This window comes from Prunus persica, chromosome G2 (genome assembly GCF_000346465.2).
Source record: "Prunus persica cultivar Lovell chromosome G2, Prunus_persica_NCBIv2, whole genome shotgun sequence".
In the NCBI taxonomy this organism is placed as follows: domain Eukaryota; kingdom Viridiplantae; phylum Streptophyta; class Magnoliopsida; order Rosales; family Rosaceae; genus Prunus; species Prunus persica.
In genome coordinates this window covers 11,107,946-11,126,402 of record NC_034010.1, presented here as the reverse complement: position 1 = coordinate 11,126,402, position 18,457 = coordinate 11,107,946, and the positions used below count along the sequence as shown (strand labels likewise).

At 38.0% G+C, this 18,457-nt stretch overlaps 2 protein-coding genes across 2 annotated transcripts; both read left to right on the top strand.

Annotated features, from left to right (window-relative positions):
• Positions 11,228–12,900, top strand: LOC18780246 (uncharacterized protein At3g28850). Its single transcript, XM_007212769.2, has one exon. It carries the CDS (start codon positions 11,396–11,398, stop codon positions 12,524–12,526), a length of 1,131 nt encoding a protein of 376 aa, XP_007212831.1. The 5' UTR covers positions 11,228–11,395; the 3' UTR covers positions 12,527–12,900.
• Positions 13,652–17,802, top strand: LOC18779581 (U-box domain-containing protein 52). The gene is made up of 9 exons (XM_020557247.1): positions 13,652–13,817; positions 14,178–14,272; positions 14,358–14,479; positions 14,733–14,941; positions 15,217–15,476; positions 15,802–15,903; positions 16,044–16,469; positions 16,743–17,507; positions 17,728–17,802. The coding sequence occupies exons 1-9, from the start codon at positions 13,652–13,654 to the stop codon at positions 17,800–17,802; spliced, it is 2,220 nt and encodes a 739-aa protein (XP_020412836.1).

Genomic DNA, 18,457 nt, shown 5'->3' with positions numbered 1-18,457 from the left:
TATGAGTTCTACTATTTTCACGCATCTGTTCTATTTTTCTATACATTATATTTTCAAAATTTTAAGATAAATTTACCCATTTGTGAAAAGATTTAACTTGGCGAAAAGGATTAAAAATCAAATGTTATAAAGAAGTGAAGCCCATATAAATAAAGTTAGAGGGTATAAGTCAAAAGATGGAATTATGATGTTGAGGAGAAATCATTATGTCTCCATTAAAAGCTATTTGCTTTGCATATAAATAGGCATTATTTTTGCTTATAAACACACACGAATCAGAGAAGAGAATAGAGTTAGAGTCAGAAAAGAAAAGAAAGAGTGAAGTCTATCTGAAGAGAAATTATGTCAGTGTAAATACCACACAGAGAAATATAATTTCACTCCCAATATTTCAGTGGTACTTCTCATACTCTGATTATTCTAGTTCTATAACACGTTATCAGCATAATAGTCTCTCCTTTTTATTTCTAAATTTTTCTCAACTCAACACTATGTGATTATTTCTGTCTCCTCTCTGTCATATTTCTACTCTCACTTTACTACTACGACGACATGCAAACTTTCTTTTTGTGTTCTCACAATTTTTATGTTGTTTCATCTATGCTTGTTTAATTTACTTCTTTGTAACGTAATTTGAAATGGTGCGATTTTTATACCCCAGCCTATTATTTTATGGTGGTGTAATTTTTATTACCCATCGCGTTGTAACATAAATTATCGTAATAAAATGATGGTGTGATCTTAAAACTCATCTATTATATCTTGAAAAGTGGCGCAGTTATATTGCCCATAATATATGATATGTTATGCACTTCATATATATTAGATGGTGGTTTTTATCCCCACATTTATTTTATTTATGATATGGAGTAGGTTTATTACCCATACGGCAATATTTAATTAAAAGTGTGGCGCGAGTTTATCGTCTACACAGCTGCCTTTACTTTTATTTAAAAGTATGGAGCAAAATTAGTGCCCATACAAGCACATTTACTTTTACTTAAAAGTATGATGTGGAATTAACCCTCATACTTTATGAATTTACTTTACTGCACATTTACTTTTATTTAAAGTATGATGTGGAATTAACCCTCATACTTTATGAATTTACTTTACTGCACATTTACTTTTATTTAAAGCATGGTGTGGAATTAACGTCCATACAGCAAGCAATTTACTTTATGAATTTACTTTACCGCACATTTAATTTTATTTAAGGTATGGTGTGTGTTTATCGTCCAAATTCATAGCACTTTATTTTTATCATCAATTAATATACATGAGTAATGAGGCCATGAAATTCCTATTAATAAGTGGCTTAATGTCTCAGATCCCGAGCCTAAAGTTTCGGATGGCAAATTTGGCAAAACTGGAGTTTGCTGCCTTGGACATTTCTGGGGACAACTATTTATCATGGGTCAGATGCCAAAATCCATCTACGTGCCAATGGCCTTGAACAAACAATTGTAGATGAGAATAATGCTTCGCCTGAAGAAAATGCGAAAGCCATGATCTTTCTTCACCGCCACATCCATGAAGCGCTGAAAAGCGAATATGTGGTGGTTGATGAACCATTGGTTCTATGGAAAGCTCTAGGTGAAAGATACGATCACCAGAGGATGGTGACTCTCCCAAGAGCTAGATACGAATGGACTCACTTGAGATTTCAAGATTTCAAGACAGTGTCCGAGTATAACTCTGTTATGTACAGAAATACCTGAGGAGGATATGCTCGAAAAAACTCTGAGCACTTTTCATACTTCAAATGTCCTCCTTCAGCAGCAATACAGACATAGCGGCTTCAAGAAATACTCGAAACTTATATCTTACCTCTTGTTAGTTGAGCAGAATAATGAGCTCTTATTAAAGAATCACCAATCTCGCCCAACGGGCTCAGCACCACTTCCTGAAATAAATGATGCATCTCAGGAAGTGAATGTCACTTCATCTCATGGCAGTATCCATAAACGTGGGCGAGGGGGCAAGCGTGGGCGCTGGCAAGGAAGCAGAAAATATCGTGGTGCTCGTTCAGATGGTTTAGGTCCAAGGAGCAGTCCATCCACGAATGACAAAAATGCATCCCTTAATAAGGTAAACGCACAGACGAGCCATGTGCCTAGAAATGTTGAAAGCACTTGTCACAGATGTGGTGCAAAGGGACATTGGGCGCATGCATGTCATACGCCCAAGCATTTGGTGGATCTCTATCAAGCTTCACTTAAGAACAGGAAAGTGGAGACAAATGTGCTATATCAAATCTACCAGCCACAGATGGCTCATCAGAAATATCACGTCAACTAGACAAAACGCATCTGGATGTTTCTGATTTTGTTACTGAAAGAGGGAATGAAGCTTATGGGTCCGAATTAGATTAAATTTCTTAATGTACTATTTGTATTATATGAAGTGTTGTTTAATTTTCGTTTCAATCCAATAAAAGTGGCAATATTTTCTTGTTTATTGATTCAGCTTATTTTATTTATTTGAAGGCATGGATGTAAATTATGGGTGCCCTTAAAACAAAGGCTATGGTAAAGATATTTGTCTCTCAGGCAGCGCGACTACTCATACGATCCTTCGAGATCGAAAGTATTTCTCAAAATTGATGCTTACAAAAGCAAAGGTAACAACCATATCAGGTCCTGCAGATCTGATTGAAACCTCAGGAACAGCCCAAATTATGTTACCAAATGGAACATTATTGTCTATTCAAAATGCTTTGTATTCATCTAACTCCAGAAGAAATCTATTGAGTTTCAAAGATATACGTTTGAATGGCTACAATGTTGAAACAAAGAATGAGAAACACATGGAATATCTTTGCATTACCTCCAGTGATACCCAGAAGCGTACTGGAGAAGCTTTGTGCGCTCTTATCAGGGTTGTACTATACAACCATACGGACAATTGAGGCACATAGTGTCATGGACAAGAAGTCTATTGACTCAAATGCTTTTAAGCTTTGGCATGACCGGTTGGGTCATCCTGGATCCACCATGATGCGTAGGATAATCACCGACTCTAAAAGGCATCCCTTATTGGCAAAACACATTATGGCATCAAGTGATAGCTTTTGCTAAGCTTGCTCACAAGGGAAGTTGGTGATCATACCATCATAACCAAAAGTTGATGTTGAGTCCCCATCATTTTTGCAGAGAATCTAAGGGGACATTTGTGGGCCTATTCATCCTCCCTGTGGACCATTTCGGTACTTTATGGTCTTGGTGGATGCATCTACCCGATGGTACATGTTTGCCTTCTGTCCACTCGGAATATGGCATTTGCTAATCTCTTGGCTCAGATAATTAAATTATGAGCCCAATTCCTAGATTATCCCATTAAGTCAATCAGACTCGATAATGCTGGTGAATTTACATCTCAGACTTTTGATGACTACTGCATGTCACTAGGCATTGACATTGAACATCATGTTCCCCATGTTCATACTCAAAATGGCTTAGTAGAAGCTTTAATTAAGCGTCTTCAGTTAATAGCATGCACTTTGCTAATGAAGACAAAGTTGCCAGTTTCTGCTTGGGGATATGCCATTTTACATGCAGCATCACTGGTACGGTTGAGGCCCGTAGCCAACAATCAATATTCTCCAATACAACTCGTGTTGGGTAATCAACCAAACATTTCTCATTTAAGAGTTTTTGGTTGTGCGGTATATGTGCCTATTGCACCACTACAACGTACTAAGATGGGCCCACAACGCAAATTGGGAATTTATGTTGGTTTTGATTCACCATCTATCATCAGATATCTGGAGCCCTTGACGGGTGATATCTTTATCGCACGGTTTGTGGATTGTCATTTTGATGAGACAATCTTCCCACCATTAAGGGGAGAAAAATATGTTTCTAAAGAATAACAAGGCAAACTTGTTCCTGAAGAACGACATGAATTATCCTGGGATGTACCCATCTTGTCTCATCTCGATCCTCATACTGCTCAATGCGAAAACGAAGTGAGAGGGATCGTTCACCTCCGAAGTATTGCAAATCATATGCCAGATGCATTTAATGATGCAACAAAGGTGACGAAATCACATATCCCAGCTGCAAATGCACTCGCAAGGACTGATGTCCATAATGGACAAAGCAATATGCCAGCAAATGGTTCATCTGCTGCACGCCTGAAACGTGGCAGACCACTAGGTTCAAAGGATTCAGTTCCCCAAAAGAGGAAGTTGATGTCCAAAATGAATCCAAATGAAATAAATGGAGAGCCCACAATTCATAATTCAAATGCCCCCCAAGAGGGACTGGTACTTCCTGAAAAGGAAAATATCCTTGATGAGACAAGTGCCCCTGAAATGGCCGCTGTACCTGAAAGTCAAGAAATCTTCATAAATTATACATCCACTAATGAATTATGGAATAGGAACGAGATGATCATCGATGATATATTTGCATTCTCAGTGGCTGCTGGGATCATAAAAGATGATGATATTGAGCCGTACTCTATTGATGAATGCACACAGAGGCAAGATGGGCCTAAGTGGAAAGATGCAATCTAGGCAGAATTAAATTCTTTGGAAAAAATGAGTGTTTTTGGACCTATTGTTCCAACTCCACCCACTGTGAACCCTATAGGTTACAAGTGGGTATTTACAAGAAAGCGCAATGAGAAAAATGAGATCTCAAGGTATAAAGCATGACTCGTTGCGCAAGGTTTTTCACAAAGACCTAGAATTGATTATGTGGAAACGTACTCTCCAGTAATGGACACAATTACGTTCCGTTACTTAATAAGTTTGGCGGTTTTAGAAAAACTTGAAATGAGACTCGTGGATGTCGTTACCGCATATCTGTATGGAGAATTGGATATAGATATATACATGAAAGTCCCAAAATGACTTAAGTTGCCTGAAACAGCCAGGAATAAACCACGGGGCATGTTCTCAATTAAATTGAGAAGATCATTGTATAGGCTAAAACAATCTGGCGAATGTGGTACAATCGTCTCAATAAGTATCTACTAAATGAAGGATACACAAATGATCCTATTTGCCCATGTGTGTTTATTAAGAAATCAGAGTCTGGATTTACAATAATGGTAGTATATGTCGATGACATGAATCTAATTGGAACTCCTGAAGAGCTCCAAAAGACTTCTAATTATCTCAAACGTGAGTTTGAGATGAAAGACCTTAGAAAGACAAAATATTGTCTTGGCTTACAGATTTAGCACAGTGCTAATGGAATTTTGGTGCATCAATCAACTTATACTGAAAAAGTATTGAAACGGTTTGGCATGGATAAAGCCCATCCACTTAGCACTCCAATGGTCGTTCGGTCGCTTGACACTAAGAAAGATCTATATCGTCCAAAAGGGGATGATGAAATGGTCATTGGCCTAGAAGTACCATATCTTAGTGCAATAGGTGCTTTGTTGTACTTAGCACAATGTACCAAACCAGACATAGCATTTTCTGTAAATCTGTTAGCAAGGTACAGCTCTTCTCCAACAAGGCGACATTAGATCGGCATCAAACATGTTCTACGATACCTTCGTGGGATAACAGACATGGGCTTATTTTATTCCAGTGAATCGACCAACGGCCCGAGTATTGTTGGCTACGCTGATGCAGGATATCTTTCTTATCCACATTAAGGATGATCATAGACTGGGTATGTATTTACATGTGGAGGAACTGCAATCTTATGGCGCTCAACTAAACAAACACTAGTGGCCATATCTTCCAATGACTCAGAAATACTTGCCCTCCATGAAGCCAGTCGTGAATGCGTTTGGTTAAGGTCGGTGATCCATCACATCCGAAGCACATGTGCCCTACCCTCAGCAATAGACACTCCAACAATCTTGAATGAGGACAATGCAGCTTGTATTGCTCAGATCACATGAGGGTATATCAAGGGTGACAGGATCAAGCACATATCACCAAAGTTTTTCTACACACATGAGCTCCAGAAGAGTCAAAAAGTCAAAGTCAGACAAATCCGCTCAAGCGATAACCTGGCAGATCTCTTCACCAAATCATTGCCAAAATGTACATTCCAAAAGTTAGTGCATGGCATCGGATTACTACAACTCTGCAAGCAATCAAGTTGGAGCATGCAAAATCAGGGGGAGCATTCAAGAGTCCTCTAACACAGGACATATGCTCATTGTACTCTTTTTCCTTCGACTAGGGTTTTTCCTAGCAAGGTTTTAACGAGGCAACATGAGCGCATTACCCTTATGTCCTAAATAAAGTTGTACTCTTTTTCCTTTGCTTAGGTTTTTTCCCACTGAATTTTTCCAAGCAAGGTTTTAATGAGGCAACCAATCTAGGGACATGTGGTTTTCAAGGGAGAGTGTTATAAAGAAGTGAAGCCACATAGATAAAGTTATGGGGTATTAGTCAAAAGATGGAATTATGATGTTAGGGAGAAATCATTATGTCTCCCTTAGAAGCCATTTGCTTTGCCTATAAATAGGCATTATTTCTGTTTGTAAACACACACGAATCAGAGAAGAGAATAGAGTCAGAGTCAGAAAAGAAAAGAAAGAGTGAAGTCTATCTGATGAGAAATTCTGTCAGTGTAAACACCACAAAGAAAAATATAATTTCACTCCTAATATTTCAGTAGTACTTCTCATACTCTGATTATTCTAGTTCTATAACACCAAAACAATTGTAGAACCTGAAAAAAGCGTGGAAAAATCAACCTAGAATGGCGACGACCAGTCACATTTAGGAAAACTCACTAGCGTGTAATTTGTCTGAAAACGACCGGTCGCAATTCCCTGGCAATCGGTCGCTTTCTATGTTTTTTTCCAGAATTTCGACTCTGCTTCAAAACGACCAATTGCGCATACTTGGCAACCGATCGCCTCCTGCGACACTTGCATCTTTATGTGAGCCAATTTTTAACAAAGATAGGATTGTGTTTTTTCAAATTTACATAGTGGGTGGGAAGATAAGGTGGTGGGGAAATAGGACAGGTCAGTGAAAATAGCAGCAATCTATCTAATACACGGTTCACTGAATCGGGAAAGAACGAGGAAATTCTAATTAAACCCCTTGGGCTCAATTTATCACATTCAGTAAATACACTAAATAACCCTATTTATTTTTTTCCCCCCCAAACCATATGGAGATGTTTCATTAATAAAAATCACCTTGAAGGCTTGTTTGTAAAATGGGTCGGGTTTAGGGTTAGCTTAGGGCCTACCCAATTACGGGCTTTTTTGTCCTGTAAAATGGTAATTAATGTTATATTTAATGGGTAATTATATTCTTTTAATCTTCTAATTAAATACAAAGCATGATTAATATTAGTTTAATTTATAAAAAATATTATTTATTAATTTAAATATTGGGCTGGGGGCATATCATTCATGGGCTTAGGAATTGTAGCCCAAGTCCTACTCTTTACACAAACGACCCAGGCCAAGCTCGCCTATCAGCCCGTAATACAAGGCTAGGTTGGCCCGTAACTCAAAAAATAAGACCGAATTTAAGCTAGCTAATTGGGCTTGGGCCATTTTTACAAGCCCAGTTACAACAGCCATTAAAAGCACAAAAAGGCCCTGACGGGCACCGATTATAAGGACCATAATACTTCCAATGGTGTACAAAAGGTAAACTTATTTGATACTCCCCCAACAACAACCCAAGGTTTACCAAGCTAGCCCAAAATTAGTACCAAATTGGGGTGGGCATGATTCGGTTTGAACAGGTTTTTGTCTCTAATTAGAACCGATTCGGTATTATTCATCTGGTTTTGTTCGGTTCGGTTTTAATTAAAAAAAATTAAAAAAACTGTCTGGTTAGGGTTGAATCGGTTCCTGTTCAGTTTTGAACCGAATTATTAAAATTATTATTTTTAATTATTTTTTAATACAATTTTCAACTAAAATTTTATTTTTTTGACTTGAAAATTAATAAATTATTCAATTTTATATAAAAATAAATATTAAAGCTAGAAGAGAGAGATGTTTTGAAATTGAACTTAAATAAATATTAGTTATGAGATTAAAAATATAGCATTGAATATAAATAAATATTGAAATTATATATATTTTAATTTGACCGGTTCGGTTCGGCTTGGTTCGATTTTTGAAGACATATAACTGGAACCAAAACCAGTCCTAACTGGTCCGTTTTGGTTTTTGACCAGTTGTTGACTTTTTGGTCAACTCGGTTTTTTTTCGGTGCAGTTCGACTCTGCTTTCCGGTTTGCTGGTTTGAATGCCCACCCCTAGTATCAATCACAAGGACTGGAAAAACCATTTTGGTCATATTGATCTCAAGTTATACTATTACGACTCATTAGCCATTTTTCGGAACCAACATACCCCTCAACTTCGGGGTTTTAGGTTCACTGGGCTTAGAACCATTGTACTTGTAATTGAAATTGTATGACAACTTGAATCCAGTAAAGTCCAATAAGCACAATAACAAGGCATGGACGGCCACAAGAGGGGGGGGGGGGGGGGGGGGGGGGGGGGGGGGGTGGGGTGGGGGTGTATATATAGGTCTCGCACATGTTAGATCATTATAAAAGCAACTTTATACATCTCGTCACATTAGAGTTGGGGCATATTTGAGATTGAGAGATTGAGATCCAGATCTTGTATTCTATGAAGCTAAAATCGGCTACTCTAGGGAGAGAATTGCTAGCACTACCATCTCTAGAGTACTCATATTCATCTCAAGAACAAGCCTGGTGTCGAGACTTACAAGTCACATTCTTTTGTGGTTTTATGAGAATCTATCAAAGTGGATATGGGAGAGACTTCAAGCTTCAAATTTGTGTTGGAGCTTAAAGATACACCTAACTAGTCAGGGTAGAGTGAGCCGTGTCGGGCCCGTCCATTTAGGAAATTATCAATCCTGACCTAAATCCACGGACCAAGTCCATATGGGTTCGAATCATGCTCGTGTCGGGCCACTGAAAGGACTTATGGGCCAAACCAAATTTGACTTGTGTATTGTATTTTGTTTTATAATTTCTTTTCACAACTTCATTTAAATATTTTTTACAATTATGTATATACTAATAAGATTTATTTATTAAAAAAAATTATAAAAAGAAAAAAGAAAAAAAAAGAGGTCAATAACTTTCTTTAAAGTACATTTAAATAGAAAATTGCTAGATTATTGTTTGGGTTTTAAAAATTGAAACTTGAAAAACAAAATCATTTTTTTTTATATATAAAGAAAATAATAATTTTTAATATATATTATTAGTGAAAAGAAATAGACTTGAATTTAAGATATATGTGTAATAATATTATGTATTTTTTTTTTCTCTAGAACAAGTACAATTTAATAAATGGGCTTTAAACGGGCCAGTTCATTGGATTTCTGGCTAGCACGGCCTGACCCGACCTATTAGACCTAGTTACTTCATCCTGGCACAGCCCAAAGATACGGGTCATGCCGTGTTGAGTTTTACTTAAGCAGGCTGTGCTCGTGCCGTACTCAGACCGGCCCAGTCCATTTGACACCTCTTTTTTTGAAAATCGGACTCAAGGCAATGGATCAACTACAAAGAAAGGGATATTAATTATGTTCCCCTCCTTTAACATAATGGCTCTCTTCTGTTTCTCTCTCACAGGATCATGAGTTGACATGCATAAACAACTTACAAGTAGAAATCCTTCATAATTCTAGAGAAGAGCTACTTTCAGTTCAGTAAAGCACATCACATGCCAAATTATACGAGTTTGATGCCTTAATTGCTGTAAATTTTCCACAGCAAGGTACTATTAATGGATTTTACTTCTTGTACCCTTACAGAAATAGAAATATTTTGTGGAACGATGGTTATGTTCATTGACACGTGTCAAGTGTTGAGAATTGTGAAGATGATGAAATCAAGGCAATATAATCACATCCTAAAGTCAAAGTAAACAATATATACAGCTAGCAAGTAAGGGAAAGAATCCTGGGATATTCAAGCTGATGGGGATGAAGTACACATGAGCTTGGACCGAAAGGAAGAGAAAATTGGAGTTAAGAGCCCTATGATAAATATATCTGCAAACTAATTGGAAGAATTAACAAAATGAATTCACAAGAAACCTTCGGAAACTAATTCGTAGATGAAGTGATAAGAAACCTCAATATGCTTTGTTCTTGCATGAAAAATGGGATTGGTAGCTAATTGAGTGCCTGCCCATATTGTCAGAATATAAAAATAGGAAATATAATAATAAATTGTTATAAAATAGATAGAGTATGAAAGTACCACTGAATATTATGGTGGAATTGTATTTGTTCTTATGGTTTTACATTGATAGAATTTTCTCTCTCAAATAAAACTTTCTAACTCTCAGATTTCTGTCTCTTTTCTCTTCGGGTTGGTATGTATCAAAGCCTGAAGATTGCCTCTATTTATAGGCAGATGATATATGCTTCACAACCAGAGCATTCACTCAACAACATTAACTCATAATTGCTTATTACTATTTGTGAATAGTAACTAAGCATATAAGTCTTCATCTTTCCGTAAAATATGGTATTTCACTCAATGTTGCTCCTCATTTTCAACATGTGAGCCATCCATTATTTACAATATAAATCGTTTTTTTAACCTTACCTAAAAAGAACTATACCTAAATCTCTCCAACCTGAGTATTGCTAAAATATGAATATGGTTTGAATACTTTGGGTTGTTCTTTATTCTTCTCCATAAGGAGGTATATATATGAATTTACATATGAAGGTTTTACAAGGAATTAGATATAGTACAAAATTAGAAAAGTATCTTATAATTGTACAATAATTTATCACTTATATAAAAAATAGAAAAGTAAAGAAAAACAAGACATTATCCCAATGGTTCACATTCAGATCATTATCATCAATCTAGCTCAAATCCAACATCTCAAATAATGATTATCCACACGATTTACGACAAAGTTTCTCCTTATCAAGGAAGTGGAAAAAACAAGTGATTAAAGCTAATGAGAAATCGTGCACACTCGACTCAAGTGGCCCCAATTGTCAATTATTATGACCGTTAGCCGCACACTTCCGCTACCTCACCAGTGCATCACAACGTGAACACCTCATAGCCTCCGTGCCAGACACGTGTCCTTCAACTTTTCTAACGTAACATTGTGCGCCATAATAACCACGTGGCGTACAACTATAAGCTATGGTCTTCTCTTATCCTGTTCCTCGCCGCACAGGATCGCTTCCAACGTTTTCGAATTTTAAAATGGCAAAAAAAACTTTGTAGCCGTTGAAGTTGGAAAGCGCTGTGTCTGTAAGCACCAAAGGTCAAGGTGGAGAAGAAGCAGTTTAGCTCACACAGCTTCTTCACTGTCATCTCTCAATCTCTCTGACCTCTCTCCAAACTTAAAAATAATCCATTTCTGGCTTGAAGCATCCTTTTCTTGGTTCAGATTTTGGAAGCTTTGCTGGGCAACAATGAAGGGAGTGAAAGGAAAGTTCCTGAAGAAGTTGAAGTCAATCCGGCCTGTTGGGTATTTGAAGCCACAAGATAGAATTCTTCAGGTAAGTGCGTCAGATGGGTATGCAGATTCTTATCCCAAGATCTCAGATCTCAACGTTCAGGCCCAGTTGGTTTCCATGGAAACAGAGCAGAAGAAAATGAAAGAGAACGTTTTGACCGAGCAAGAGCCTGATGTTATTGACGTCGATGAGCTTATGAAAGACCTTGAAGATGAAGAATCAGGGTCTGAGGATGATTTGGACGACAAGGAAAACATCCGGCCAAAAATGAAGGCAAAAAACTCAATGGCATTCAAGGAAAATTTGATGAGAACAGAGCACAATTTGGGGGAAAACAGAGCTCTTGAAGCTTCAGAAGAATCGTTGCCCGGGCCAGATCGTGGTAGACAAATCCCTTTGTCGGAGATTGATATCTCGTCTTTTCGCAGACCGGACTTAAATTCCGGTAGCCTCTTTGACCCGAACCTACTCGCAGCCTTTCAGCAAGCCGTGATGGAATATATGAAGTTGAGTGAAGCAGAGAGAATATCAAGAAGAAGCGAAAAACAGAATCTTGATTCCAATGTAGTTGAGCCAGAGCCGGAGCCGCCTTCAAATGAAGAACCTCTATTATGCTTTGAGGAGAAGTGTGTGCCTGGGAGTTCGGATTCATCAGTAATTCTGTACTCAACAACCCTTCGAGGTATTCGAAAGACCTTCGATGACTGCAACAGCGTTCGGTTTCTTTTGGAGAGCTTTCGGGTGGTGTTTTACGAGCGGGATGTGTCTATGCACATGGAATTCAGAGAAGAGCTGTGGCAAGTTTTGGACTGTAAAGCAGTGCCTCCTAAGCTTTTCATAAAGGGGAGATATATTGGGGGAGCAGAGGAGGTTTTGACGCTTCATGAGCAAGGAAAGCTTAAGCCACTCTTCCATGGAGTCCCGATCGATCGGTCTATTGGCCCGTGTGAAGCTTGTGATGGAGTTCGATTTGTGGTTTGTTTCAAATGCAGTGGCAGCTGCAAAGTGATTGGCCAAGAGGGCCAGTCAGACAAGTGCTCAGTGTGCAATGAAAATGGGTTGATTATATGTCCCTTGTGTTGCTAACTTGCTGAAGAAAGAAGCTTGTTTCTGAGATTCTTGTTGTAGCTCCTTGTACTGTGTATCTTAATATTTTGATTCTTTTTAGAACATTATATATCATATTCTTTTGATTCTTTTAGAACTTTATATATCATATTCTTTTGATTCTTTTTTGTGCTGGTTTGGAGAATAAATGGAAGTGTCTGGCAAGTGATTTGTGGATTTGTAGCTCAAGTGGTTGACAGCATTCACCCACCCGGACACCAGAGTTCCACTATTCGATTCTCACATCCCCAATGTGGCAGCATATGTAAACTGTTTTGTAGATTGAAATCAGCCTTGTCCACATTTACTATGTAAACTTTCATGGATATATAATAAATTGAGCATATTGGGGAGTTTTCTGTTGCATTATGAAGTAGTGAAAAGTGGGGATCTGAATCATTCAGTCTTTTTTCTTTTTTTCTTTTTTTTTGTTGTGTTTTTTAACATGAATCATTCTGTCTTTTATCCAACAAAAATTGGATCAAGGAACAAAATTCTGTTATATAATTTCTAGTTATCCTTTGTGTCTTTTATTATTTTGTTTCAACTTTATACTGCCTTCAGTGACAAAAAGATAATCCACACAAAAGTTATTTCTGTTTTCAAAATGAACTAAAAATAGACGGGAAAGGCTAACATTATAACTCTTTTTTTTCTCGAACACGCTAAAATTGTCGGATTATAGGGTAAATTTTTTTTTTTCTTTTGGAAATACAAAGACAATTATAACAAAGATCCACGGCGTATCTTACCACCATACAAATCGCATCAGAGGGTAATTGATGTGTGAAGCAAGTGCATGATTAATTCAACAGAACAGAAAAAACACACTCACAACAACCAAACTGTCTTCTTACATCAAAAGAAAAGGGAACAAAAAAATTATCTGTTGGTCAAATCAGTTTCTGTAATGTGGTTTAGTAACAAAGCTGATAGAAAGGCATTGCCAGTTGTCTGCAAAGGTGATAGAAGAAGCTTTCTCCATGCATATATATATTGATTGAGAGGTTCTTCCAGGGTCATCTGCTTAATTAGTTTCTTAATTAATTTCAGAGTGAGTTAATTTTGATTCATCAATCATATATTATTATTAGAGTAAAGGAAATGGGAAGAGGGACAGCAGAAACTAAAGCAGCAGATGAGGCGGTGGCATTGGCAATAGACAAGGACAAAGGAAGTCAGCATGCTATCAAATGGGCTGTTGATCATCTTCTCACCAAGGGCCAACATCTCACCCTCCTCCATGTCAAACATACCCTTCCCAATCATGGTAAATCTCTCTCTCTCTCTCTCCCTCTCATGCATGATCATGAGGGTGATCTTCATGTTATTAGTGTACATAGTCATAGGCCTTGACCATATTTCTGACATGGATGAAATTCATGCACAACTCATCCGTATTTGGCTCTCACCTTTCCGAAGAAAGTTGTAGTCATAAAATATGATACATGTAACGTTACTCATTGTTCCATTACATGAAACACATAAAATAATTGCATATTCTTACAAACAAAAAGAAATTTGCATATTATTTATTTTGAATTTTGCTCTTGATAGTTTGCGTTTCTCAGTCTCCCGAATTTCTGATCCTCCGTTTTTCTCATCCTATGCATAGTTTCAGTCTCCGAAGAGGGGGAGGAAGGGGAAAATGTATACAAAAAACCGGTTGATGCTGAAACCAAAGAGCTGTTTCTTCCCTTCCGTTCCTTTTGCAAGAAAAAGTTGGTGAGTTTCTGGTCCCTAGGCAGCTTTATTTTATATTTGATGCAGTTTCCGGTCCCTAGGTAGTTTAATTTGATCTTTGCTGCAGATAAAGTGCCATGAAGTCGTAGTTGAGGCTGTCGATATACCGAAAGCCCTCATCAACTATGTTATCTCTAATTCAATTGAGATTTTGGTACTTGGTGCACCATCAAGACATAGTTTTTTCAGGTAATTTTTATTTACTTGCATTCCATTTGGGATTTGGTTAATGATTCAGACTGTCCATTTCAAAATCGTTTAGTTATTTGATTATCGTGGCTAAGTATTTTCAATTCGACTAACTTTTTACAAAGATTTCTTTTGTGAATGTGTGCCTAAGAACCGGACAGTTCGAATCACTAAACTACATTGCTCAAAGAATTTCCAACGAAATAATTACACATGCATTGACATTACGTTAATTTTGTTTCAAATACATCAGATCCTTCAAAGTAACAGATGTTCCCAGTTGTGTGATAAAAGGGCTACCGAATTTTTGCACTCTGTATGTCATTGGCAAAGGCAAGATCTCCTATGTGCAAACAGCTACCATTCCACCACCCAAAAAAGCTCGTAACCAAATTCATAAACAATCCAGCAAAGTTTCTGAATCAAATGGTACGCAATCCATGCATAAACAGCAACCAAGAGGTTAATTTCTTTCTGTAATTCTAGCACTGATCATGTTCTTCCCCAACTCGAATGATCCTGCAATTTTCGCTCTTTACTCACTCAAGTTTCTCTGATTAATGCAGCATCAGGAAAGAGGACACATTCTGCACCCGATAGCCTGATGGTAGATGACACTGAAATCAAGTAAGCTCTGATAAATGCTCTTCAAATGAAGGTATTATGTGAATAGAATACAATATTTGATGAGAAGACTCACCTCACGAAAAAATGATGCAGGTCACCCTTCACAAGAGGACGAGCTTCAATGAACAACTCATATGACCTTTCGCCAGAGAGTACCGATATATCGTTTGTGAGCAGTGGAAGGCCAAGTATTGATCGCATGTTCCCTTCGTTAACAACCCCTCAAAAATCGATTAGTCCAGAATTTGACAACCGAAGCTCTACGACATCTTACTCAAGACACCAGTTTATTGACAAGAGCTCTTCCCCACAAGACTTCTCATCATCCTCAATGGAAAGTGGAAAATCATGGTCATCATCACACAACATGGTAAGACAATTTCCCACCGTGAGTAAACTTGGAAGCACCACGAATCTAATCGCCTTGGAGCATGCCAGAAACTTAATATTTTTAAGTCAGGAGCAGATTTAGATGTTTCCATTTGTTCAATAAGTACCGATATCTCGAATCAACCGATAAATATATCTCAGTTGTACTAGTTGAGATAGTACAAATAGCAGTGCTCAACTTTATTAACTAGTTCTAATTGATTTCAGGCCATGACAAAAAAAGACGTGCATTTATTACAGTAACATACATATGCATGCAAAATTAGTTCAGAGTATTAATCTGTAGTTTGCCTTGAAAATAATAGGATGAAGTGGAAGCCGAGATGTGGAGGCTCAAGCTAGAGCTCAAGCAAACAATGGACGTGTATAAAATGGCCTGCAGGGAGGCGGTCACGTTAAATCATGAGGTATGATGTGAAACCTTATTTGAGCATAAAATTTGTTCATGTTTTATTATCATCTCCAGAATATGAATTTTGCGAAACATCAGATAGCTAGCCCGAAAAACGACTCATTCCAATATGAACTCTAATGACAACCATGACAGGCACAGGAACTTGACCAATGGAAATCGGAGGGGGAACATAGATTAAATGAGGCACACATAACAGAGGAAGCTGCATTTGCACTAATAAAGAAGGAGAGAGAGAAATGTAAGGCAGCCATGGAGGCGGCAGAAGCAGCTCAAAGGATTGCTGAATTGGAAGCACATAAAAGGAGGAACGCAGAAATGAAAGCCCTTAAAGAAGCAGAAGAGAGGAACCAGGCAACAGAAGCAAGGGCATATAATCTAAGGTACAGGAAATACACAATTGAGGAGATTGAAGCAGGAACAAATAAATTTTCACACACTGACAAGATCGGAGAAGGAGGCTATGGTCCAGTATACAGGGGTGAACTGGATCACACACAAGTGGCAGTCAAAATTCTACGTCCAGGTGCAGCGCAAGGACATTCGCAGTTCCAACAAGAGGTTTGTGATCGTTTACATATCCAACTTTTAACTGGTATCTTCAAATATACAGCAGATTCTTCAGATTCTTAGCACATAAACAACATAAACAAGGGGAAATACTGATATTAAGCAATTCCCATCTTGAATTCAACGACCCAATAGGAAGCTTAATAGTTCAAATAGAAAATGCTAGGATTACTGATATTTCTTAATTTCACAAGCTAGGCACTTATATCTTCTACCCCTTTTTTTTTTATCGTGTATTTTTCTTGATATTTCCTAATTATGCAGGTTGAAGTATTGAGCTGCATACGACATCCGAACATGGTTCTCCTTCTTGGAGCCTGCCCAGAGTATGGCTGTCTGGTCTATGAGTACATGGCTAATGGGAGCTTAGAAGACCGTCTCTTCCAGCGAGGTAACACCCCAGTTATTCCTTGGCAGCTAAGGTTCCGAATCTCTGCAGAAATTGCCACTGGGCTTTTGTTCCTTCACCAGTCCAAGCCAGAGCCACTTGTACACCGTGACCTAAAACCCGGCAACATTTTGCTAGACCATAACTATGTTAGCAAGATTAGTGATGTAGGTCTGGCCAGGCTTGTTCCTCCATCAGTAGCCGACTCTGTCACTCAATATCGAATGACGTCAACAGCTGGAACATTCTGTTATATCGACCCAGAGTATCAGCAAACCGGCATGCTTGGAACAAAATCTGATATCTACTCGCTTGGGGTCATGCTTCTACAAATAATAACTGCCAAACCGCCGATGGGTTTGGCTCATCATGTTGAGCTGGCTATTGAGCTAGGGACCTTTGCTGAGATGCTTGACCCTGCTGTTCCTGACTGGCCAATTGAGGAAGCCTTGAGCTTTGCCAAGTTATCTTTACAGTGTACTGAAATGAGGCGAAAAGACAGACCTGATCTTGCCAAGATTGTGCTACCTGAGCTTAACAGATTGAGAGCACTCGCTGAAGATAGCATGCATTACAACATGCTTGGTGGTTGTGGTGGTGGAGTATACTTACCAAGACAAGGCTCAATTTCCAGAAAACAGGTGAGTTTTGTAACATAAATCTAGCATTGTACTTAAAGGAACTGCACAAATAATTCTTGGAAGATCAAAGATCAAAGCAGGCAAACCCTTCACGCTAGACTTCCATTAAATTATTTCATGCAACCCTGCAGCTCATATAACCTCTGAAGGCTTCACAATATAGTTGGTTTCTTTGGATGTCTTCGTCGAACTTTAATTTTATCTTTTGTCTTCTCTTTAGGATGTGCTGAGTGACATGCATCTACCAAGATCTGGATATAATAGTTCAAGGAGCCATTCAAGCACATCATCTTAGCAGGAAGGAGACTATCCTCGGATTCAGAAACTTCTCGTCAATAAAAGTCAAATAAGCTTTCCAATTTTCTTGATGCACATCTTACAAGAAGAGGACTAGTGAGAGAGAACCTTGATCCTAACCAACATGAAAAATCAGCTGAATAAGCAGAGTTTATGATTCAGAACTATTAGTGGAGTTAGTAACAATGGTTATGTGTTCTTAAAGTTGTTAGTGTAAACGGTCACAAGAGGTGGGAAACGAGATAAACTTGTATGAAAGATAAATTTATTGATTGTACAAATGGACTTCCTTGAATAATAAGGGCATTTTACAGAGGCTCCATTTGGAAATTTCTTTCATTCATCTATCCTAAACTTGATAGAAAATTTTTGCTCAAAACTGGCAGAGGAAAAATGAAAATGTCTTTGAAGCCCCAAGGTCATAAATTTGTTTTGTAATAAGGACAACAAAACTGATTCTCACCGGCCCTCTCAGAATCACTTATGAAGATGGACCTGTTTGGAAGTGATTCTAGGTTCATCCACACCATTCTTCATCCACTAAGCACGATCCACTACTAAAGCCTTACAAGGGTCAGGCCTCCAATCTAGAAGAATCAGATTTTTCTTTAAGAAAGTGAGAAGGAAGAAAGGAAGACTTCTCTTGAAATTAC